Source organism: Dunckerocampus dactyliophorus, chromosome 6, assembly GCF_027744805.1.
Source record: "Dunckerocampus dactyliophorus isolate RoL2022-P2 chromosome 6, RoL_Ddac_1.1, whole genome shotgun sequence".
NCBI lineage: Eukaryota > Metazoa > Chordata > Actinopteri > Syngnathiformes > Syngnathidae > Dunckerocampus > Dunckerocampus dactyliophorus.
The window spans coordinates 12,912,986-12,938,765 of record NC_072824.1 but is presented as its reverse complement, the minus strand read 5'-3'; the positions used below and the strand labels follow the sequence as shown (position 1 = coordinate 12,938,765).

General features: G+C 39.1%; 1 protein-coding gene across 5 annotated transcripts; it reads left to right on the top strand.

Moving 5' to 3' along the window:
• Positions 1-3,363: 3,363 nt before the first annotated feature.
• gga3a (golgi associated, gamma adaptin ear containing, ARF binding protein 3a) lies at positions 3,364-24,839 on the top strand. Of its 5 annotated transcripts, none has more exons than XR_008570594.1 (17): positions 3,364-3,484; positions 4,085-4,169; positions 4,326-4,401; positions 11,638-11,736; positions 11,809-11,932; positions 12,031-12,134; positions 13,931-14,011; positions 14,111-14,248; positions 14,341-14,422; positions 14,616-14,729; positions 17,928-18,122; positions 19,101-19,171; positions 19,240-19,580; positions 19,827-20,059; positions 21,629-21,798; positions 22,230-23,851; positions 23,969-24,014. XR_008570594.1 is itself a non-coding variant. In XM_054778027.1 (17 exons), the coding sequence occupies exons 1-17, from the start codon at positions 3,448-3,450 to the stop codon at positions 24,077-24,079; spliced, it is 2,172 nt and encodes a 723-aa protein (XP_054634002.1). In that variant the 5' UTR covers positions 3,369-3,447; the 3' UTR covers positions 24,080-24,839. The 5 variants fall into 5 exon arrangements, 4 of the variants coding, with proteins under 4 accessions (XP_054634004.1, XP_054634005.1, XP_054634002.1 ...); XM_054778027.1 differs by having other exon boundaries at positions 3,369-3,484; positions 23,741-23,851; positions 23,969-24,839; XM_054778028.1 differs by having other exon boundaries at positions 3,442-3,589; positions 23,741-23,851; positions 23,969-24,839.
• The last annotated feature ends 941 nt before the right edge of the window (positions 24,840-25,780 follow it).

Here is a 25,780-nt window from a genome sequence, read left to right as displayed (position 1 = left end):
ATGCGACTATGTCAAGCAATTACTTGAGTGACAGAGGAACCATGTGATGTGACAATTTATGTTTATCACTGTAGAAGAAAGATAGTTGTAATTTAGGGCCGTCAAATGATTAAAATTTTAAATCAGATTAATCACAGTTTTCAAATTAATCATGATTAATCACCATGTCACACTATGTTACCTTATATTACTTTATCATATTATCATATTACCTTATCATTTTCCTATATATTTTAAACTGGCAAAGAGTACATTTGGAATATAGGAAGTGAACAAATGTATTGCAAATTATGCGAAACGAATGGGGGGGTGGGATTAAATAAGATTTGCTTCTTTCTACTCCTTGTTGGACATGTAGAACAGTGAATTGTACTATGTGATATATTTCAATGTAACGTGTATGCATGTTCAAAATAAATTAAACCATTACCATTATCATGTCTGAAATATGCCCATTTTTACTGTATTTTATTCAAAGACAGATAAATGACAGTGCAGGATTATATATATTTGTATGGATTAACAGCGCCAAATTAACTTAAAATTTAAATCAAGTAAAGAGATGACACACATGTCTGAAAACACTGGTTTCTTTAATAACAGAATATTTGAATCAGACTTTTAACTGTGTTGTTATAAGCAGTGAGGACTGGCGTTCATAGACAGATTTAAGTTGAAATCCTGTTTTGAGTGAATTTTCTGTGATTTCCAAGCACACTTAAATGTAGCAAATTGTACAAAGAGTTACAAAGTGAGTGATAAGAATATCCACTTATTGATTTCCATTGTATTTTTGTTGATTTACACCACCCAATACACGCATAAAAAAAGACTGTGATGTTCCGAGTGTCTGTGAACGCATCTCGCGGTCTGTCTTGTGACAATGAGGAAGTGTTGTTGCAATTAATGGAGTAGAAACGTGTGTGTTTGGAGTTGGAGATACATATATGGTTTGGATTGCATTGCTGTTGATGTGTTCATGTAAGAATGAAATTATAAAAGAGCATCAGACAGTATGTGACTCTGTGGGGGGCTACACTGTGCCGGCGTCTGTCGTCACAATAGAGAGCCGCGAGTTGCCACGATGCGTGTGCGTTAATTATGCAAAAAAAAAAAAATTACGGAATTAATGAAATATATTAGTCACCGCCGTTAATGTGCTTTTTTGACAGCCCTAGTGTGATTTTTTTATGCTTTTATGCGACTAATGTGTCTGACTACCAGTTTATCATATGTGAACTTTGTTGTTTTTGGAAGAGAATTGCTCTGATGAGGCTATGACCTGTGGGGTTCGCCAGGGGTCAATCCTGGGACCCCTATTGTTCAATCTCTACATGCTTTCTTTAGGCCAGCTAATACGCAGCTGCAATATGTCCTACCACAACTATGCAGACGACACTCAAAAGTATGTGTCGCTGACGGCAGGTGAACATGATCCTGTAGATTTACTTTGTCACTGCATCAAACAGATGAGTGTGTGGATGTAAAACAACTTTCTCCAGATAAACTCTGACAAAATCAAAACCATTTTCTTTGGTCCACAGAAACAAACACAAAGTGTTATTAGCTACCTTGAGACTTTCTCTAAAACCTAATCATCAGGTTAGAAATCTAGAGGTAACCATGGACTCAGACCTGAACTTTAACAGCCACATTAAATCAATAACATCATCAGCTTTTTACCACCTAAAAGACATTGAAAAAATCAGGCAAATAGTGTCTAAGACACTAGAGAGCCTAATCTGTGTGCCTTTGTCTTCAGCAGGCAGATGACACAATGAGTCAGGCTGTTATATTGTTATACTGTTATATATAATGACCTCCTGCAATTTCCAATGTGTTGTCAAGCTCATTGCGAGTGCACTGATAGCTTGTGATTGGCTCCTGCCAAAGAAAGAGCTACCGTTTCCCCACTGACTCATGAGTGGCACAGCATTTAAACAATGAGTTAACATTTCAACAGTAGGTTTACCTGCTACTTCTGCTTTTACTTTTTCAACATGAAAATAATCCAATATTAACATCAAAATAAAGTGCAACCAACATCTCATCAGGTTGAGTTAACAATAAGTTCACCTGCTACTTTTGCTGTTGTTTTTCAACATAAATACCTTGCGTAGGACTGTTACAACATTTTGAAATATGTAAAATCAAGTCTGTGATTAATTCTTTCTGATAAAACATGACTTGAACTTTAATTTGATACCTCATTCACTTCTCTGCCCCAAGTATTACAGAAGTTAGAGCAAATTTCATACTGCAAAATAGTGCCTTTGGTCTCCATTGTTTTAACATTGAGTCAAGGAAAAAGCTGTGAGTGATCAACCCATGGACTTGGCAAGTACAACCATCCTACAAAATATATTATAACTTAGGCTGTGACATTTGTTTTAAAAGTCAACAGAGTAACCATTTACATTTTTTTGATAATCAAAAAGTCCAAGGTAGAAACTCAAGTGTCATAATTTTCATGTAGACCTAGCACTCGCAGTGCAGTAACATGCTGTAATGGTTTCCACGCCACACTACAAATTACATTTACACAGTAATTCCGGACCAGATAGATATTGAAGTAAATTTATATCCTACATACCTTTTATCTTGTCCTGAATCTCCAGTCCGTGAGTTTAAAAGGCTTAAAAATTAGATTTGAAGTTGATTACAGCCACGTCGAGAAGCTAATTGCCTAGGCTGTATGCATTAGTTTAACAGATATGTGTTAATTCCAAGACAGGAGATATGTGATGTTACACATATCGGTATCGGTTGATATCGGAATCCGAAATTGAGAATTGAACCATATCGGCATATCGTTTATATCAGCAAAAAGCCAACATCGGACATCCCTCATATTAATATAAAATTAATATAATTTATATTTTTTTATAGCGCGAGACCAAGAAATTCGAACCGCAAAGTGGCGAGGGATGGCCGTGTTATTATTATTATTATTATTTAATACGTACATGCAGAAAATTATTATTTTGTATGAGTATCAATTATTAATTATTTTAATACATTTAAAAGGAGATTTACTTGTCTAAAATTACATTTCATAAAAGAACACGTAAATTAAGGAAATGAAAACATAGTATACATTATAACTTTATGTACATGCTTTAATTTCCTCTTAATATTAATTATACACATTAAACCAGACCATGCACACATGATGCATTCTAATTTAAGAAAGTGTTTATTTTGTAAACTGTAAATGACTGAAAAATGGATGGTGCTTGTGCACGTCAAAAGTAACGTTACTGTCCGTGTCGTATGTTACGACTGTGTCTAGCAACACAAGACCACAAGACTTATCACGAAATGTAGACGGGTACTAATAATTCTTGACACTTGAGCAATCAGTGACAGGTAAGGTAGTGACACTCATTTGTCCCAAAGCATGTGAACGTATCAGCCAACAGGCGTTGTTTTTATCCGAGCGCCGACATGGCGGCTGGTAGGGAGTCGCTGGAGTCTTGGCTAAGTAAGTGTACTTTAAAAGTCCCCTTTCTCCCTACAAACTACGTACATAGAGTAAATGTGTGTGTTAGCGTCATATCTGCATCGCTGCCCGTGACCAAAATTTGAGGTAAATCCCCATTTAAAAAGTTTTATTTGATAATATGTCTGTATTGACTTTAAAGTAGCTAAGGTTAGTCATACAGCTGTTGGCAAACCCGACAAGCTGCGCAGCGTTTGTTTTGTCATTAGCAGAAAAAAACAGCTTCATGCTTTGGATTTTGTAAGTTTGGATTGTGTTTTGACACATTTTTGTTCACTGTTAGTTACACGTCTTCATTTGAAACTCCAGGAGCCTGCAGGCTTGACAGCAGTCGCAGACTCGCTTTGTGTGCACTTGTGTTGTAAGTCTGTTGAAGTCTCGGCGGATCACTGCTGTGTGGCTTGTGTTGAAGATGTGACACATTATATGCGCAAAACGGGATCCCTGTTATATATCTTAAGCTATTCTCAGTTGATTCTGATAGCGTCAGAAATGTTCTGAACAATATGTTTATGATTTTTTTTTTTTTGCAATGGTGTAGAACTTCACCGCATTATACTTTTTCTCTTCACTGCCTTCCAGACAAAGCTACTAGTCCTTCCAACCGAGAAGAAGACTGGGAGAATATCATGGGATTCTGTAACCAAATAAACAAGGAGCTTGAGGGGTATGGTTATGAATCAGACCAATTCTCATACCAAATTGTGTTAGTACAATGTAGCTACACAATTTGGTCATTGTGGTGGTGGACACATGGCTCATTGACAGATCTGTGTTATGCGGTTTTTGTAATTGTTTGTATTGTGTGCCATTACTTCTCCAGACCACAAATATCTGTTCGACTGTTGGTCCACAAGATCCATTCGCCACAGGAATGGGAGGCACTACAAGCCTTGATGGTCTGTCTTTTTCTATATCCTTACGCTGTCCTTGGGGAGTTGACATCTGATATATTTGGATTTATTTTCTCATTCAAAACCATCATCATAACATTTAATTAACTGTACAGGCACTTTTAAAGGAAAACTGCACTTTTTGGGGAATTTTGCCCATCATCCACAATCCTTATGTGAGACACGAACACGTCTTTCTCTTTTCTGTGCGTTCGAAAGATAAAAACAGCTAAAAAGAAGCAGCTAAGAATGCAGCATCTCTTCCGTCGATAAAGCCTTCTGAAAAAAAATCCAAAAACCGCCAACAATGCACCAATTCCATAATGTGACCTTCATATTGACCAAGCTACAGCGACATTGTTGTTATTGTTATTAACATTGCTACAGTGAAGAATGACTTTTTTTGCGTAGTGACACCTTGCCACACCACACTGGCTAGCTACTAGCTTCACCACACGCTCGCTCACAACGCCTTAGGCTACTACCAAAAAGTAGCACTACATAGTGGAGCTGCCGCCACTGCTGATGTGTTTTAGTTTTGGACTTTGGAAAAGTTAACGTAGGTGTAGCATTCGTTTCTATGTTGCTATGTGAAATCAACGCACCCAGGAAGGAATTTCAAGTAATGCTTAAAATTTAAAAAAAAAGTACGGCAACATACTGTAAGTATTACATGTTATCATGAATGTACCCGTTACTACATGGTTATAGTATGTACGTATATATAAAACCTTATTGGAGGTTTTTGGAGGTGTTTTAACAGCAGCCTTTGTAGGCGAAATAGGTGTGTCCTAGTGATGGGACCGGGAATATTGACGCGTTGGCACATGTGTTGAGCTCAAGAGCGAAATCCCGTGTCGGTGCGCGTACCGCTTTAAGAAAAAGTCACGTGATCGATAGTGTTGCTGTTTCGCCTGTCTGTGAGGCGCCAAAGTGTGTTTATAAGGAAGCGAGTCTGACATCTGTCAACGGGGTGCAACGTCTCAGCAATAAGAACAAATCTTTTGAAGCACAATTCTTCCATTGAATCCAGTGTGACATGGAGACTGAAAGAAAAGAAAGATTTTCACCGTGTGGGACCATTTTGATCTTATCTGGAAAATAAGCCATATGATTTTATTTCCTTATTTCATCCCGTTCCTCTGAAACAGTTCATCTCCTCTAGAGCTGACAGAATTCATCTGCATTTCAGTGACTCTTAGTTGAAAATATCTATATATTTTTTTCTGCAGGTCAAATGTCCTATTTGTTTTACTGAGTTGTCCTACTAAAGGAAGCACCTCATCAATACACATAGATACAATATATAAACATTTTACTACTTCCTCAGAAGTAGTTGATTTTTTTTTTTATTTACAGTTGATTTAATGTTGGTTTCACTTTACTTTCCACATTATGACACACGTTCACATTCATTATTTACTGACTGTATATTTTAAAGATATACTGTAAAAGCTATTTTAAACTTCGATAAAGATATTGTATTGTATTGTATGTACTTTATTTATCCCACAGCGGGGAAATTTACTTGTTACAGCAGCAAGACAAGTAAAGAGAACAGTGTAAAGAAAGCATAGTGTCTACAACATGGTTCAGGTGGTGCAGGTGTTGTAGAGCCTGACAGCGGTCGGTATGAAGGACCTGCGGAACCTCTCCTTCTTACACCGTGGGTGTAACAGTCTGGTGCTGAAGGAGCTGCTCAGGGAAACAACAGTGTCATGTAGCGGGTGAGAGGTGTTGTTCATGATGGATGTCAGCTTAGCCAACATCCTTCTCTCCCCCACTTCCTCCACGGAGTCCAGAGGACCGTCCAGGACAGAGCTAGCTCGCCTGATCAGTCTATTTATCCTGCTCCTGTCCCTGTCCGTGCTGCCCCCTCTCCAGCAGCCCACAGCATAGAAGATGGCTGAGGCCATCACAGAGTCATAAAAGGTCCGTAAAAGAGTCCTGCACACACCAAAGGACATATAAAATAATGCAATCATTTCAATATTATTGTATGCAGTAGGTCATTGAATCAGTATGTCAGTTGAGTCTAGGGGTGAGACGAGGGGTGAACTGGGACAAATATCAGTTTTTGCATATTTTGGTTTAAGCGCGATGTCCGGTGTAAGGATCGGACTCGCACCTTCTGCCTTCCAACGGTGGAATAAGTACCACTATACTATCGGAGAATAGCAACAAAAACGGTAAATGTGTTATTATAGTCTGTGTGTGTGTGTGTGTGTGTGTGTGTGTGTGTGTGTGATGTGCCATGGCAGCAATGCTGCCTCTTTTTAAAAGAAAAGAGAAAGACGTGTGTTCATGTCTCACATAAGGATTGTGGATGATGACCAACATTCCAAAAAAGTGCAGTTTTCTTTTAAGTATGGATCTGTCTTATAAGTATAAAAGTAAGTTAGCCGCTGTTATTAATAAAACAACCACAATAAAAGGCAGTTCACTGTCTGGCAAACTTTACGGTTCTTTAGCCATCATCACCATGATTTTCCTTGTTAGTTTGCCCTTAATGGCACATTTCTGTGGTCGTATTTGGAATAAATCTCACAAAAAGCCCAAGAGAAATCTAAACACATGCCGAGCTAAGCCTTGTAATGCTGGCTGAATTGATGTCTCCAAGGATATGTGTCAAGTAGGAGTCTGTCAAAATATCAATATGGCAAACTATCACGATATTTAACCTTAGGGGACGCTAATATACTGCTAAAAAAAAATAAAGGGAACACTAAAATATCACATCCTAGATCTAAATTAATGAAATACAGTCAAACCTGTCTTAACGGCCACCTTTATAGAACGGCCACCTGCCTATAGCAGCCACTGAAAAATCCCCCGCAGCAAATTTACATGTTATAGAACCTGTGTATAGCAGTCACCTGTCTAACGCGGCCAGCGGCCATCCATTTTGTCTCCCTTGGTCAATATCTGACTGCATATAGCGGCCAAATTACCAACTCAAGTAGAAGCTTCATGCATGAAAAAGTTTCGTTTTTCAATCAATGAAGCCGTCGTGTGTAGACTTTAATTACAGAGTCCTAGCTCAGTCACAATCATTCACAAGATCCACACAAACTGTCAGTTGTTCCACATAAAAAAGCCGTCTTCTTTTGAGCTTGCTATTTCCTGGTCAAACATGTAACTTTAAGAGCATTTGCACCAAAACATTACCGCAAATTAGGCTGGGAACAGGACATGCTCCCAGCGACGCTACAATAAAAAAAAAAAAAAACGCTAGCATGCATGCGGCAGCGGGAGCAAAACTGAGTTCGGTTGTACTTAATTGAAGCATTTTAGAATGTACTCACGTTATTTTTCATCAATCCTCATCCACAAATCCATCAAAGTCCTCATCTTCTGTATTCGACACAAACAAAGCCGTCTTCTTTTCCGTTCGCTACTAGTCTGTTAACTTGTCAGTGTTATTCAGCTCCGAAGCAAAGAAGGAAACTTCTCCTGTTGCTTCTGCCAACTTTATTTACTGAACGCGGCCACCACACAGCAGCTCAGAACACACACACATCTCTCAGCATCGTCTCTCCTTCCTGCTCGCCCACAAGGCAAAGGTTAAACAAGCCCCACTACATAGCTGTCCAGCCAATGCCTGTAAGAAATGACACCGTTTATTTCCTGGTGTGCACTGGTCAATACTGTAATGCCGCTTGTTGTGGGGAAGGACAGACTCACGTCGCCGATGCACTTTAATGGCTTTATTAACAGGAGAACACTGCAGGACTTTACATCCACGCCAACATAAACACACTTCCCAACTCTCTCGAAACTCACAGCTAGCACTGAGCCTAGCTCTCCTGCTCGGGACGCCCACCCTCACTTCCTGTCACTTCCGGATGAACTAAAGCTGTAATGACACTCTATATAACCACTCTATATATACCCGTATAAAAAGTAAAATATTAAAAACAAGCGTAAGACATTACTAGCACAGCTTTGTTCTGTGGGTCGTGGATATATTCTATCAGTTATTATTAAGCCTCTAGCTTCCTTTTAGTAAGTAAAAACCTTGGCTATGATTGCACTACATTGTCATGTAGACCTACAAAATACACTTGGAAGAACAAGAGGTGAATAAATGTATTGCAACTGATGTGAAACTGATGAGGGGTAGGATTAAATAAGCTTTGCTTCTTCCTACTCCTTTTTGGACATGCAAAATTGTGAATTGTACGATGTTATGTGCTACTGTTTGACTCATGCATGTTCAGGATTAAAACCATGAACCATGATAATAATAAGCCAGTAGTGCTGTACAACTTTTATCCGCAGTCCGCAGTGCCCTCTACTGGTCAACATTATTATTATTTTTCCCCCCCTTTTTTTTCTATTTTTGCCTCTACTGGTCAACATTCAAACTGGACGCCAATCTGTCTATAGAGGCCACCTGTCTATAGCAGCCACTTTTGCAGACTCCCTCTAGTGGCCGCTATAGACCAGTTTGACTGTATTATTATTAAATATTTTGGTGTTTACATGGTTTAATGTGCTGACAACAAATTCACACAAAAATTAACAACTGAAATCAAATTTATTAACCCACGCAGGTCTGGATTTCGAGTCACACTCAAAATTAAAGTGGAAAAAGACACCACCTGTTGTCTATTCAATTTGCTCAACAGCATGTGAAATTGATTGTCAAACTGTATTGCTTCCAAAGTGGACAGTTTAAATAACGACGCAGCAGTTTTGACTGAGTGTGAATTGAGTGTTCCCTTTATTTTTTTGAGCAGTGTATATCGGCTAATATATGGAGTGGTGAAGTTAAAGAAAGTGGATGCCGTTGAAATCAAAAGTGTGGACTCCCTTTAGCTTTTGTAGTGTGGATGGGTGAATGTATAAGGACTACAGTGTGTAAGAAGTGTCTCACGAAAATACGATACATGAGCGGCACGACAAACAATGCGCAGTCACCTCTTTCGTTACCACCCGGAGACCCTGAACTCACAGAAAAAACTCTGGCCAGTAAGAGAAATTCTGATTTTTTTTTCATCCAAGTGCTAAATATTTATTTTGTTATGTTTTTGTTCGAGACATCAGATTTTGTGTTTTTTGAATGAATTTCAAGTAATCTCACTGTCCAACTGTATGGTCTAATATCACTGCAGAAAATACAAGGATGTTACAAACCATACAAAACAGTAGCATGACTAGTACTTTACTGTGATTATTACACCAGCACTAAATTAATGCATCAGAAATGAATGTAGTTACTGGTGCTTGACAGACTTCTATACTCATTATTATCTGTATTCATTAATGTTTTTGTCACTACAACTTCTCGGACTCTCTATTCGAATTTATTGTTTAAGTCAGACATACATAATTATGCCACCAGACATGCTTCTGCAAATAAATGAATTTGATTTAAGTGTCAAAAGCAAAATAACATTTATTTGTAGCTGGGTGTACAAATTGAATCTTCTTCCCAAACCTATTAAACTGATAGCAGACCCATACAGATTTAATATTCTGCTAAAAATGTTAATTCTGCAAAACAATTCGCTAGCCTGAGAATTTACTGTAATAAATATTTCAATTCAAACCTAAAAATGCTATTATCTGCTGTTAGAAAATGCATAATTGCAGAATTGCAAGGTTATGAACATTTGAGATTATCCTACTTTCCTATAGTGAGATGTTATTTGCTCATTCATATATCGTAGGATTTTTATATGTACTTTTTATTAATGGTTTTATCAGTTACGATAATACATTTTTAAGATGATTTTTTGTCATTGATAATGGTATAATAATTGTATGTTATATACTGTTGTATTTTCTTATATGTTCTTTCCGACACCAGGAAAAATAGCAACAGATTCTGCTGCAGCTAATGGGGATCCAAAATCCAAATAAATAAACACAAACTGCTTGTTACACACCTAAAACAGTCCATTTAACAGTTATGTTGCACTAACAGTGTATTATTGCTGTTTGTACTCTGGTTAAATTATATTGCAAAATATAAACTATGAAATGTATTTTTTGTTTGTTTTTGTTTCATTCCTACAAACTCAGATAAGTCAAACCTGTCTATAGCGGCCACTGAAGGGAAACGGCAAAAGTGGCCGCTATAGACAGGTTGGCGGCCGTTTTGAATTTGTGCGCACACATATTAACATGTATTCACAAAAAGACTGGAGCAAAACCAAGAGACATAGGGGAAAACGCTCTGTTGATACATAAACAGGTAGGTAAATCTAGGTAACAGCTCCGGTGAGGAAACTAGTAATATCAATAACAACAATGAAACAGCGCCGCACATTCGACGGCGCTGGCCTTTTATCCGCCACAAAGGTTAATTGACCGCAGCTGCGCGGCCCCCAGGCATGAAGCGGCTGCCTCTTCCTCCCCGGAGAAGGCACAGCTCGCCAAATAAGAGCGCAGTACAGGGGATGCTCGCTCCTGTCCTGCAGAACGTCATAAATTTCCATCTTTGATTTTTTTTAAAACACGATTTTAAAAGCAAGAAATACAAATTTTAGTGAACGAGCCCGAGGATATATGTACAGGATACGCGTGAAGCAGTCATGAATGGGTGCGTGCGTGAACAATTGAGTGCGGAGGAGGGCGAAGATTGTCGTAAACTAACAATACCCTCGCTCCTTTCTTATTGAATGGGCTTCTAATCTCTAATTAGTCGGCAATTAAGTGATATTTTAGATGTTTTATTCAGGTGTTTTGGCTATTTTAGAATCTATTCACGGCATTGCAAAGTGGGAAGATTACCGGTTTGGCTGTCATTGAATCTTTTCAGGGCGGCATTGCAAAGTAAGAAGACGGCTTTTTTTATGTCGAACTAGGACTCAGTAATTAAAGTCTACACATGACGGCTTCATTCCTTAAAAACAAAACTTTTTTGTGCATGAGGCTTCTGCTGGAGTCGGCATTTTGGCCGCTATATGCAGTCAGATATTGACCAAGGGATACAAAATGGGTGGCCGTGTTAGACAGGTGACCGCTATACACAGGGTCCATAACACGTAAATTTCCTGCGGGGGATTTTTCAGTGGCCGCTATAGGCAGGTGGCCGTTCTATGCAGGTGGCCGCTAAGACAGGTTTGACTGTATATGTGTGATATACGCCATATCGAGATGTTATTGTTATCAAGAACCATTTGTTGCATATGGTATTATATCGTGAAGTACCCTGAGATTCCCAGCCCTAACGTCAAGCACACCCAGAATTTTTGTGTACATTTATTTATTTACATTGATTACTTATTGTAGGTTCTGGGGGCCTGTATGAAGAATTGCGGCCAAAGATTTCAGAATGAAGTTGGGAAATTTCGTTTTTTAAATGAGCTCATTAAAGTGATATCACCCAAAGTAAGTAGCATCAGTGCTTTGCAATTACTTTTAAATATGGCATTCTAAGCTAATTTTATTTTTATCATTCAGTATCTAGGAGACAAAGTTTCTGAGAAGGTGAGGTCAAAAGTGATCAAGATGATTTACAGTTGGACCATTTATCTTCCTGAGGAAACCAAAATCTTTGAGGCTTATCAGATGTTAAAGACTCAGGGTGAGTGTATATATTTTGAACATCTCAATGCATTATTCAGCAATGTAGCATAATTAGTTTCCAGTTCTCAAATGTGACAAGTGCACTTATATTTCCAGGGATTGTATTAGCTGACCCTGAGATCCCTCTTGATGCTGCATTAGCCCCATCTTCCTCTGAGAAGCCCAAGAATCCAGTGTTTGATGATGAGCACAAAAGCAGAGTAAGAGGAATTATTTTACAGCAGGATTGTTTGATAAATGTACTTTGCACTCAGCACACTTTCCTTCTCCCACTTTAGATCATCATTAAAGATAGAAACTCAAATGTGAGTGAGGCTTTGGTGTGTGAATGACACCTTAATAGCTGTCGAAGGTCCTACAAACAGAACATGCATTAATCACTCTCAGTAGCTATGTGAGTAAATACACATATTGTACTTAAGCTGCTGTGACCTCACTCTTTTATGACTGGATTATGTTTTTAGGAGAAATTACAGACTAAATCTGACACTGAATGAACATATGTTGCAGCAACCTAAAACATTTCCAACCCTCCTTCCACTTTCTATTACTACTACGATCTTATTCAGAACCACGGGACAGCTGCAACATGTGTTAACATTGTGGTGAGACCCTGCAAAGATCACCTGTCAATTGCATTTTAAAGTTGCTGTCTACCTTGGTTAGGTACGGCATTGGGGGAACTAACCCGCAAAGTCTTATGTTCTGCCCACTTACTGCTCCTACGCAGCACACACACACGCACATTAGCCATGTTTGTTGTCACCTAGCAATAGCGATTTGGTAAAGTTTAGAAACTCTCTAATTCAGAGCCTATCTTAACCACAATGAACCCATATTGTCTGTCGCTTCTCTGAGACTGCGTTTGTTTACGTGTCCATGGCACGGATATGTACGTGAATACCAGACAGTGGTGAGAGAAAGCCGTGACTGGCAATCATCTAATGTTGGGTCAAACTACATTTTTTATAAAGTTTTTCAAATTGTGACAAATAGACATTTATTTGTGTACTCTGTTGTTTGATGTGCATTTACATTTGTTTTGTTTTCTTGCTTTATAGTTCCCCCTGCATGGTACTTCAAGGTCAACAGAAACAGTGTGCAACATGCATTTGTTAGTAATGGTCAGGGTAAACAAGTCAAGCTGATACATAATCATTAACTAGATTTATCTGTGTTATAACATATGTCTTGCAATAAACTTTTGATAGCTTGGATGTAGGGCTGTCAATCTATTAAAATATTTAATCGTGATTAATCACTTTTCATCCAGAGTTAACTCATAATTGATCACAGATGAAAAAAGGTTTTATCTATACTAAGTAGGGATGAAAATATGTTTGTGGTAATTCGATACGCAACTGCAACGATAACTACATTAAATATTTATTTTATTCAAAAAAGAATATACAATTAGAAATCCCACAGTTTTTGCATTTTTAATGAGAGTCCCACTTTTATTTGACAGTCCTTGAACGCACCTTCTAACTTTGTCCCACGCTGCACAGTACTACTACTACTGTACTGTATTTTTACCCTTTTTCTTTCACCTCACATTTGGTTCCAAATGCTGATACTATGTGGGAATGCATAAAGGTAAGAGGGTCAAACAGGACGTGCACACATTAATCGCGCATTAAAAAAAAATAGTGCCGTTAAAGGAAACTTCCTTTAACGCGGAACTTTGACAGCACTACTTGGATGCTATTCTCCTAATCATAATGTATGGAAATACAGTAATGTGATTACTAGACAGTAACAGTGGCCTCGTGGTCCTGTCTTTTTTCTTTAAATGTTGGCTACTTATTGAAAATGTAAAATAAGTAAATAATTTTTTAACCCACTGGCTCATGATGGATGGTATAACCAAAGCAAGCCCCGTTTTCTGTGTGTTGACAGCACTTGATTCATGGCAGCAGTCAGGGTTGTTGTTTTGTTTAATCATTTGTGCAGTCTATGGCTGAGTTCCACACTGTTCTGTTTTTGTCCTCTGCAGAAGTTAGCAGAGCTGCTCAAGAGTAAAAAGCCAACAGATCTGCAGGAGGCTAATCAACTCATCAAGAACATGGTCAAAGAGGTACAGCTTTTTGTCCTTAAATCATGTCTTTCCTTTAGAGAGATTGAGAGTTAAAAAATGGCTCATCTTTAGCAAGTTCTGTGTACTTCACTGTTGCAGGATGAACTGAGGACACAGAAAGCTTCAAAGCAGAGTAGCACAGTGGAGGCGGTGAACAACAGTGTCAAACTTCTTAATGAGATGCTTACTTACTTTAGTCCCGAAAGCTCGACTGATGGTGACAAGGATCTCATTAGGGTTTGTTGTCCACCACAAAATTATTGCAAACTAACTTTTATTTTTCACTGACTGCTTTTCACTTGAACCCCATTGCTGCTTTTTTGTTGCAGGAGTTGTACAGTGAGTGTAACAAGCTGAGACAAACAGTGTGTCAGCTAGCTACAGAGACGGATGATAACGACACTTACTTGGGTAAGAAATCCTGTGCTTGTATGCATATTTTGTCGGAGGCCTGACACTGACATAACAGCAATGCTACTGATGTTGCCACATGTAATATAGTGCTCATTCACTTCTTAGAACTACAATACACTGATAACAATGGGCTTGATTTTGGCAGTAGAGATGTAATGATTTATATCTCATACCTGCTTGCATAATCTAGGAGACATCCTGCAAGCAAATGATGACCTCTCCAATGTCATTAATTCATATAAGAAGATAATGGAAGGCCAGACCATCAATGGAGACTCTAAAACACTATCAGCAGTCACACAAGGTACACTGTACACTGAACAGTTTAAAATATTGATGTGTGTGATTTTTATACACAGTGGAACCTCGGTTTCCACATCAATCCGTTCAAAAAGGTCAGACAAAAACTGGAACATAACAAATAATGTAACCAATTAATCTGTTCCATTAATCAGACACCCAAAAATATTAAAACACGTATTATAGGAAATAATTATACGTTAACATGCCGAAAACAAAGAGAAATGTATATAAATGACTAGTTAAATAGTTACATAAACATTTAACATCACTTTTACCTTTATTTGACAGTGTACAAAAACCGAGACACATTTGTGGCAATACTTTTTGTTGAAATCCGAAGCCTACAAAAACCAAGGTACCACTGTAATTGAATTGATCATTAAAAAGGTTGTGGCTCACATGGAATAAGACTGAGCTTAGTAACCAGCCAGACAACCTGCCTAAATAGGATGCCATAGCACACCCTTTTCCACAGCATGGTATTTACTTCGCTTGCCACTTGCTGTGGAATTGTTGTTTCATTATAAAACTGTGTTTACATACATCTTGTAATGCTTCTCCTCTTCATCATTACATAATGACTGCAGACTTTAGACTCACTAGGTGTTTTGACCTGAAACCATAACACCCTCCTGCTGGCGGGTCAGCAGTGGTGGCCAGCTACTACTCACTCCCTCCTGGCTGCCAGCATACCTCCTCTCACCTGGCTCTGTCTGCCGCCTCCCCCAGTGTTCTTACCGTCTTTTTTCTCTCACTTCCTGTCAGTCCCACAACTGTCGGCAACTTCCAGGCTGGTTGAGCTGGGAAGCCTTTTCACCCCACCTCAATTGGGTACAACCATGTTTGCCATCCTATGTCCCTGCAGTCATGCACCAGATCTTTGTAATGCCTAGACTTCCTCTCAAATGCCTCTTCACGCCCCTTTTCTCATGGCACAGTAAGCCCCACAAGGGTGATCTTTTTTCCTTCAGTGGAGAACACAACTGCGTTAGGATGCAAGGTTGTGTGGACAGCATCTGGGAACTGAAGCCTTTTTTGAAGTGCACCCTTAGCGCCGATGTTCCCTCGCATTTTTCAAGTGTCTGAGCATACATACAAACAACCCGAGCATTCCTTGGACCTCTGTGAGCGCCATAAGACGTGCACACTTGTAGTATCACACCCGTCCAAAACCTGAGAATTTGAGGTAGTCCAACTTCCATTCTTTGGTATTTTGTATAAGAGTGGGTCCAAAAGAACGGCAAGGCTTATTTCACAATGTAGCTTTCTTTATTGTCCACCTCAGACAAAACAAGCCGTAGAACTATCTCATCCAATTAATCTTGTTCTTCTTTGTGTGGAGTAGATGTTGACACAAACAATTTGTCGTGTATGTTTACTTTTGTCGAAATAATTCTCGTCGGGAAAACTTCCTGTACCCGGTAAATCCGGCCATCAAAATAAAAGCATGCTACTACTACATGCACGATTAAAGGAATGAATGAATGAATGAATGAATTTTTTCCATCATCCACAATCCTTATGTCAGACATGAACACACGTCTTTCTCTTTTCTGTGTGTTGAGGTTTAATTTTGAGTTTTACAGCACAATTTCTGACAATATCATTATATTCTAAGGACAACCTGAGTGTATGTTCTGGGATTATGGAGGGTTTTACAAGAACCTCAGGTAAGAACATATTGCTTAGTCGCAATTTAGTATTTAATCCAGATATAGATAGGTCCAGCTTGGCTGGGAGATCAAAAAAATCAATCAGCAGGGATACTTAAGAAATATATGGGTAATTTTAGTCTCTGTGATGCTTGGCACTTTTGTTACCATACTCACAGGGAATACACTTACACTTGCTTTTTACCAGTGCACCACACTTACCGTACTCTTGTATTGACTGCTTTTAACAAGTAGCTCAATCTTATCAGACATATCAAACATTTACATACACCCCATCACCATTAGTGACCGTGCTCCAGTTTCTCTCTTCTTCACTAACCAAACTGTAAGTGTACCAGACAAATGCTGGCGATTGAATACATCATTATTTAAAGAGACACAGTGGACAATATTTGTTGCCTTTATGAACAACAACAAATCTCGGCTAGTGTTCTCTGGGAGACAGCAAAAGTAGTAATGCGCTGTAAAAGAATTGCCTATTCATTATATAAGACAAAGAGGGCATAGAAGATGGATGGATGGATGGGAAGGATTATTGGAATTAGAGTTAAATCTAACTCTTTGAAACCGCTTGTGCTGACTCACAAGATGAGGACACCCTGACCAATTTAAGAAAACTAAAACTAGATTTAAAGAAAATTACTGATAAGAAAATTCAATTCCAACTGCAGAGGCTATGCTTGGAGAGGTTTGAGCATGGCAACACACCTGGCAGATACTTAGCTAACCAGCTAAAATTTATAAAGCAAAAAGCGCTATTCCCTCCATTAAGGACTCAGGTGGTAATATCACTGGACTCCTGGAGGAAATGAACTCGTATCTTTCGAGACTTTTACAAAAACTAATGTACACCTCAGATCAATCCATCTATCCCAGACATTGAAACATTTTTCAATATGATATAATTACCCAAATTAAATAAAGGGCAGGTATCAAGCTTAGATTTAGTCATTTCATTAACGGAACTTCATGAAGCTCTCTAGCAGATGCCAAATAAGAAAGCACCAGGACTTGATTAATTGCCTGAGTAAGTTTTACAAAGCATTCTGGTCATTACTTGCTCCAGTATTTTTTTTTAGAATTGTTTTGCAAACTAAAGAAAACTCTCGCCTTTCCCCAAACATAAACTTTGCTATAATCAATAGCAATCTCCTGCTGAAACCGGACCCAACACTCCCTTGGACAGGACAGGTTAAAAAAAAAAAAGAACACATTGCTTGTGTCCCATTCACATAGACTTTCCCAATTAGAAATAACAGATGACTACTTCCATTTGTGTTCCCTGAGAACTTTAATATTTCTGTCACCTGAACAAAATGCCACCTTCCTCACATTATTGGTGTCAGAGGTCAGCAAAAACGTAATCTAAAAGCCTCATCTAATACAGCAAGCCTCTAGTGTGTGCCATGATATTTTGACTTGTTAGATGTGAGCTAACCTTTCCAACTTTGCTTCACAGCCAAGCAAAAGCAACATGAGACATGACATGAGAAACTAAATGTATGTTTTCTCCTTCCTTGCAATAGACACTAGCTGCACAGCTCAGTCAGAGAGTCTGATTGATTTAACGGATCTGGACAACCCAGATTTTTCCCAACTACCTTTTGCATCATCTGTGTTTTCGCACGTTGATCTTTTGTGTGGATCCAGTGTGGCTGAACAAGAGGCCGACAAAGCCTCTGCATCGTTTTCTCTGCTGGATGAAGAGCTGCTGTCTTTAGGTAACTTTCAGCATGGCACTGTCAGAGAGGCTGCTGTCAGTTGGAGACAAATATTATTTAATTTATTTGATTAAAGAATGTATTTAATTAATTTAAAAAAATCATGCTGTTTTCTGGTTCATTACAGCATGTTATGTAAAATTCATTTTTTATTTTAATTTTTTTTGCATAAATTAAGCATTTCAAACCATAATAAATGGCTAAATGAACTAAAATAGAAATATAAGGCATTCAGAAGACATATTCAAAGATGTGATGGTATGTAATATACTTCACTGATCTATTCTGAACGATCAATTAGTTCATTAGTTGCATTGCACATAAAGTTAGCCATGATTTACTTTTTTTGCTAATCTGCATTAAGTGTGGACTATTCTAATTGATTTTCTAATTAGACTGCACAATCTAATTAGCTCCAGCACAGGAGAAAAATACTGTAGCTAAAGCATCCATCCATCCATTTTCTGTAGGGCTTGTCCTCAGTGTCACGGGAGCGCTGTTGTCTATCCCAGCTGAGTTTGGCCGAGAGGCAGAGTACACCCTTGATTGGTCGCTAGCCAGTCGCTGGGCGTATTTGAAGCAAAGAATTAAAAATTAAATGAATTTAAACAATTTATAAAATGATGCAATGCAGTACAACATGACTGCAGAGTATAAGCATACTCATGGACACTTGGAAAAATTTATGCCGTCAGTCAGTGTCAGTCAAAAAGTTTATTTTTTACAAACTAAATATTTCATACTTATTGTATATTGTACTCTTTCTCTTAGGTTGTACAGGTGTACCTTGCTGTTCAGGTTTAGTTTGATGGTCTGTTCTGCTTAATAATTGAAAGAGTCCTGACTTCACAGGGATAAATAAGCAAGGTTGACCTCATCTTCGCTACCACCCGTACTCCCTACGCCCAACTGACTGACCTTGTTGTTTTTATTTTTCTCTAAGCTGTGAACAAATAATGTGTTCTCTATTCATAACAGGGCTCAATGGACTTGTTACAAATGAATCAGAGCAACCTCGAAACATGAGCAATTATCCACAACCATTTCAGGTATGTCCATCCGAATAAGGTCACTAATTAATGGAAAGTAATGTCTCATTGTGTTGTTATTCATTCAGATTTGCAGTCAGGATGTGGACCATTTTGACACCACTTCACCTGCAGGTTCTGCGTTCTTCACAATTCCGCCCTCTTCAAGTTCCTCTGTCTTCGACTCATTGTTCCCCAGTGCTCTGCTGCCATCTGTCACACTCCAGCAGCCACCAGTCGGCCCAGTCTCAAGTTCAAGAGTGCCAATGTCTCCTCCTCAATCGCAAAGCACAGCGCTGTTGCCTCCAGCAACTGTCCATGTTGCCACCTCACAGATCTCCACTGCACCGCAACCTTCACAGTCTGAACCACCCTCTCTGGGTCACAGTCTACAAGACATTGCCTTGCTTGATTTCAGCAGTTGTAAAAGGTAAGTGCTGAAGGGTGTTACCTGCTGTCTACCTGCTACCCAAGGTAGAATTGACAGCTTGAGCCACAAAACTCATTAGCACTATGATCCTAAATTCTGTCTATCAAATGCCAGGGTTAAAGATTTAATTTTGTGCTTTTGTCAGCAATTGTTTATCACACCTTTGTGGCCTCTTACACCAGTTATTTTTGGCACCTTATGCTACCTTGACAGAGCACATTTGTCTCTGTCTAATTATGCCCTCAGGGGACCCGAGGTGCACTTTGACAATGCACCAGCCAAGCGTGATGGTACGTGTTCTCCTGCCAACCACCTGTGCCAAGGTGGGTTGCCCAACTGCCCCCCAGATAGATGTCAAGCAGACAATGTTCTGTTGCACTCCCTGAACCCCATCATCATACAGAGCCAGAACAATTTAGACACGGGAGAAGAGGCATCCCTTGCTAATGTCTTTGTACCATTGGAGGCTGTCAGACCAAGTGAGTTCCAAACTATGTGTGTGTGTATGTGTGTGGGGGACATCTTGTATTGCGGAACCTCTTGGGTCGACTCAATCTCAAGTTGTTTTTTCCTCCAGGAAATAATGAACTGTCATACAAGTGTAAAAATAAGTGCACCACTCTTAATATTACAGATTTATTATGTAAAATCAATAAAACACAGGCATTAGCATGCGGATGTATTTTTCTTACTGATGAAGTGTCAAAAAAAAAGCATGATGAAACTTATAATGATTATTCTTCCCTTCTCATGTTCTTCTTCTCTTAACACACCCTACTGAAGACTGTCCTTTTGGAAAAAGTGTCGCCAAAAAGCAAAACGCGCAGCAATTGGAATTACAAAGTTTTGTAAAACTTTAAAGGTATACATGTGTTTTGCTCTGTAAAATTTTGGTTGAATAGAGGCGTTCTGCTTCAGTGATTTGTATCCTTGGAATAGTCAGGTTTTGCAGTCTCCGTGTAATAAATAACCTACCACACAATGACTAAAAAAAGTAGATAAAAGGGTTGCGCAAATCAGGCCGATAATTATCATTATCGATATGAGGAATTATGACGTCATACCGATAAATCCGATAACATAAAAAAATAGCTCTGATAACCGATAATTTTTAAAAAACACTCCAGTGAGGTGAGAGTATCGTTCCGGTGAGAAAATCAAGCCTCCTTTTCTTCTGCTGCTTGTGACTTTAACAACATTGACACACCAAACATCCTGTTTCAGAGGAAAACATTTTGCGTGCTAGTGTTTCAGAGGAAGACATGCCATTTGCACCAAATTCAATGCAATGAGTGGAAAAAAAACATCAGTATTCAACACACCAAATCTTACCAACCACCTGAAATGCAAACATTGCTACAACGCTCAGGGATTGTTCCTATCGCCACTGTGTTTGAAAAGTGCAAAAAAGCTTGCCAGAGATGGCCTGAGGGCTAAAGCGATCTGTGACTTCATCATGGGAATGATGGCGCTGGACGACCAGCCTCTCACCATCGTTGACGATACCGGCTTTTTTGTCAGTTAGTAAACCCCCTTGGAGCCACTTGGAGGTTGTACCGCTATTTTTTTCATGTTTTGTTAATAGTAATGATGTCATGATACTTGTTTAGGACAAACCATTGTACAGTTTTTCAAATCCATCTTTGTTTGAGTCGTCCTTACCTCCAGGTGTTTACAAACAACTGTTAAATCTAAATTAAAAATATATATAAAATTAATCAATGTCAGTCTTGAGAAGCAAGAAGTTATGGGTATCGGCTTGAAAAAAAATATCTTGCATCCCTACAATATAAATAAACATGAACTAAAAAAAACAAAAACAACAAAAACAAGAGTCAAATATATAAATATAAATGCAGTGCAGTCCATCAGGTTGAAAAGTAATAGAATGAAGGAATAATTTAGCTGTAATGTGCTGGAAACACTTGAAAACTGACCATAAACGTATTTGAAGCAGACCTTGTTAGAGGTCCTGTGGCCGCTAATTTAACAGACCTGCTTTGTACGTGCTTGAAAAAATGAACTTGAACACTGCTGTTGTATTTTAGGTAAGCTGTGTCCTGTCACAGTGTACGACGAGAGTGGTGTTCACGTGCTGCTACATTTTGCTCGTGACTGTCCGCCTGGCAGGCCGGATGTTTTGGTGATTGTTGCCTCCATGCTGAATACATCTCCACTCCCTGTCAGTGACATTGTGCTGCAGGCTGCAGTTCCGAAGGTAAATCCTCTTTGATTCCATTGTCACTTCACATTTTTATTCAGTACTGCACTCTGTATTATCAGGTTCACCTGCATATAAAATACGAAATAATAATCAAAATAAGATTCAGTACAAGAGTTTGTCTCAAAAATAATTCCTTGTCAAAGATATCTTCAAAGGCACAGCTCTGCCAAGGTGAAGCATATCAGCACATAGGGTTAATTAGTTTGAATTAGAATTAGAATTCTATCATTTGCATTCTTCATATTGTATCTACCCAATGTGGCACTCTCCATCAGCGATTTTACATACAGAAAGAAATCAAACACTGTTTTTACAATTACAATCTTTAATTTATTAAATGCTAATTTATTGTTAGCATGCCATCAAATGTACATGCTTAGTATCGGATTATAGCTGCCTGCATCTAAAATCTCTGATATTGGCAGGCCATTCCAGACACCGCACTAGCATTTCTCTCCAGCAGAAGCCCTTCTAGTCAGCATGCAGAACGCACTTGATCATTTTGCCGGCCAAATGTAAAGGTGACTATATGGGTGTTATTTCATGTCTAGAGGGCTGTAATAATGTTAAAAACTATGTTTAGAAGATTGTAAAGAGGGTTTTTATGCCGTAACTACCAAAATATTCCATGTATTAATATTGAATCCTACTTTGTGTCAATTCACTTATCACAGTCTGGTCTGGGACCAATTTACAGCGATAAACACGACACGAATGTACTTATACTGAAGGTAGGGATGTCCCGATCCACATTTTTTGGCTTCCTACCAGATTTTGTTTTTTTTTTATATAGTCTTGCCGATCCGATACCGATAATAAGCTTTTGTTACAAACATGAATTTGTGTAAATTAATATGATTATGAAACAGCTCTTCAAAGCATTAAAAATAATGCAACCAAAGTATTGCTGAATATACTTTTTTTATTACACAGCATGACCAACAATATTGTTTGGCTTTTGTAACAAACCTCTGTGAGTCAGGTCCCTAATCCAATAAAACATTAAATAAAACTCCATCCAATTAAAGATAAAATTGGAAAAAATGGGCGTGATAAATACTTTTAGGGTAGGACTAATCATTTGACATGGATATAGATCAATGTGTTGTGTGATTTAGAATATATGACTTTTTTTTCAAAACAAATTCTCTTCAAAGCATTATTGATGGTCCCTAGTATAAACAGCCAGCGGTTAGAGCAGCACTTCCCGTGCGAGCCCCCCGCACCATGACACAAGAGTCCACAGTGAGGGGGAACTACCGCTGTAGCTACGGAGTCAAATATCCAACATCCAACGTGAAACTAACTTCACCACAGTACAGCGCAGACATGTCTGCATGGTATTGTTGCGTTATGATTTCGTCATTTCATTAATGGAACTTCATGAAGCTCTCCAGCAGATGCCAAATAAGTGTAGACCAGAGTTACCAACGTTACATGGTCCGATCTCTGAAAATAAAGCAGCTCGGCAGCTGATCCCGATCCTGAAGATCGGATAGGGATCGGCTGCCCTAATTGAAGGTTTTGTGGCACCGCGTGGCCGCCACGGCGCCCTTAGAAATTGCCTGTATTGCTGAGTGGACGGGCCAGCCACCTTTTGCCTACACTCAGCTGCCCATGACCCTGAAAAGGATAATTTATATAAAATGAATGAAAACTCCTGTTTATGTTTGCATTTTTGACCAGCCTGTTTAGACCTGTTAAAGGCCAAAAGAGTTTATATGGCGTCATGTGTGTTTGTTGTAAATATCCATGACATTTGTGGGAGATTTAAAAGCAGTTATTGCACACAGCCATTCAAGTGTACTTTGGTAAGATACTGTAAGAAACCGACATCATCACAAGCTGTGCAGCAATCTCCCAGCTTGATCAAAAATAAATCAAATGAGTGGACCTACAATCTGACATGCTTTGTTTTGTGTGTGCTTCTATTGAGACAATGAAAGTGAAATTGCAGCCACCCTCGGGTACACGGTTGGCTCCCTTCAACCCCATCGCACCCACTGCTGTCATCAGTCAGGTCATGCTGCTTTCCAATCCTCACAAGGTAGTGTTTATAGCCTGGAGCTGTTGTCACCTGCTCATACATTGTTTTTTTTATTTTCATGCATGCTGCTGACCGTGTGCGGATGTTTGTTTATGTTTGTGTATACGTGACTGGCAGGAAAAAGTTCGGATGAGGTTCAAGTTGACCTTCACGCTGGGAGAGCAGCACCACACAGACGTCGGGGAAGTTAATGACTTTCCGTCTCCTGACAGATGGGGTGTTTTATAGCCTCACCCACCTCCTCTGCTTGACCTCTTAAACAATTTTATTTACCCGGTAGGTCTTGAGAAAGAAACACGTTTAGGGAATATGTCTACATCATTTAATGTACACTTGAATAGTCACTGCGTTGCAGTTTAATGTTCAATGCGCGGGCCAAGGCTGTAGCACTACAAGTCAAGAGGTGTGTCACATAATATTTGCATTCAATCAAGGCAAAACGAAGTATTCTTGCACTTTTGCAGGTCACGCCGTGTTATAAAAGTGACAAAAAGTGACACTGTGGGTGGATTTGATTCAAAATCGTCAATGTTTATTCATATGTATGGAATATATTTGACTGAGGCATACAAGAGGCCTTTTTGTAAAATGATGTGAATTTAAGAGTCTGTTCACTCCCTTGTTGTACTTGATTATTTATTCACACACATTATTTATTGTTTTTTTTGGTGGATGAAAGGGTTAGAGTATTTTAACTTATTAACTTACTGTTACATAGGCTCTTGGGGTAAGGACGCTATGCACAGATGGAAGTGTCGTTCCTGTAAGGTAAAATGTTTCCTCACACAAAAGAATGTACCCTCTTAAGCTGAAGGGTAATATTGGGCTACCATATGTCAACAGTTGCTTCATTTGGCTTATTGTTTCCTGTGTGTCAAAAATATTTGTGCACATTTTGATGGTGACAGCATCAAACTCATCAATGGTGAATGGCAAAAAGCTTTTATTCTGGTATTTATATGTTATCTGTACATTTATAAAATAAATTTTTCAGTCCATGAAAAATAAACAATAATAACATTTTCTGGTCTTTGCCTCAATTTTAAGCACAGACCTGCCATGTCACTTGTTTTAATTTACGGCCACATTGCAGGTATTGCTGCCCCTGTAGGGTTGCTTGTAACACCGCTTGGCACCGAGATCAGCACGAGGATCGGGAAGGCCACAGCCACCAAGGCCAAGCTTAACAAGCGTGTGTGGAACAACAGTCTGTTGACTGTGAACACCAGGCTGAAAGTGTACCAGGCTTGCGTCCTCAGCACTCTCCTGTATGGCTGCGAGTCCTGGACCACATATGCCGGGCAGAAAAAAAGGCTAAACAGCTTCTACTTACGCTGCCTCAGACGACTCTTGAATATCAGATGGCAGGACAGGGTAACCAATGCCGAAGTTCTCCAGCATGCTGGCACCCCAAGCATGTTTGCCCTTCTTAGTGGGAGGCGCTTGAGGTGGCTCGGCCACGTTCGTCGTATGGCTGCTGGCCGCAACCCCAAGGACATTTTGTATGGGGAACTGCGTGAGGGGGCTCGCCCCACTGGAAGGCCACAGCTCCGGTTCAAAGACGTCCGCAAGCATGACATGAAGCAGGCCGGCATCGACCCCAACTCATGGGAAGGCACAGCAGACAATCGTCTGCTCAGGAGGGCTGCAGTCACCGACGGAGTCAAGAGGGCAGAGAACAACAGAAACAACCAGCAAGCAGACAAGAGAGAAAAGAGGAAAGCCAAGGTGTCAAGCAGATATTGAAGTATTTATTTTTTATTAAAAAAATTTTTATCTCTTGTTGCATGATCTGGCAATATTAGAGTTGCAGGGAGTACATTTGTTTTTTCAAAAACAAAGTACAAATACAACGTTCATTTTCTAAGACGCTTGTCCTAGAACAAATACATTTAGAAGAAAAAAGGTGAAGTGCGTGATTGACACATT

Excerpts from the sequence above, each read along its gene's own strand:
- gga3a (XM_054778027.1), top strand. The coding sequence starts at position 3,448 with ATGGCGGCTGGTAGGGAGTCGCTGGAGTCTTGGCTAA. Across the intron at positions 11,737-11,808 it reads TTAAAGTGATATCACCCAAA|TATCTAGGAGACAAAGTTTC; the intron begins GTAAGTAGCATC and ends TTTATCATTCAG. Across the intron at positions 18,123-19,100 it reads TGAAGAGCTGCTGTCTTTAG|GGCTCAATGGACTTGTTACA; the intron begins GTAACTTTCAGC and ends TATTCATAACAG.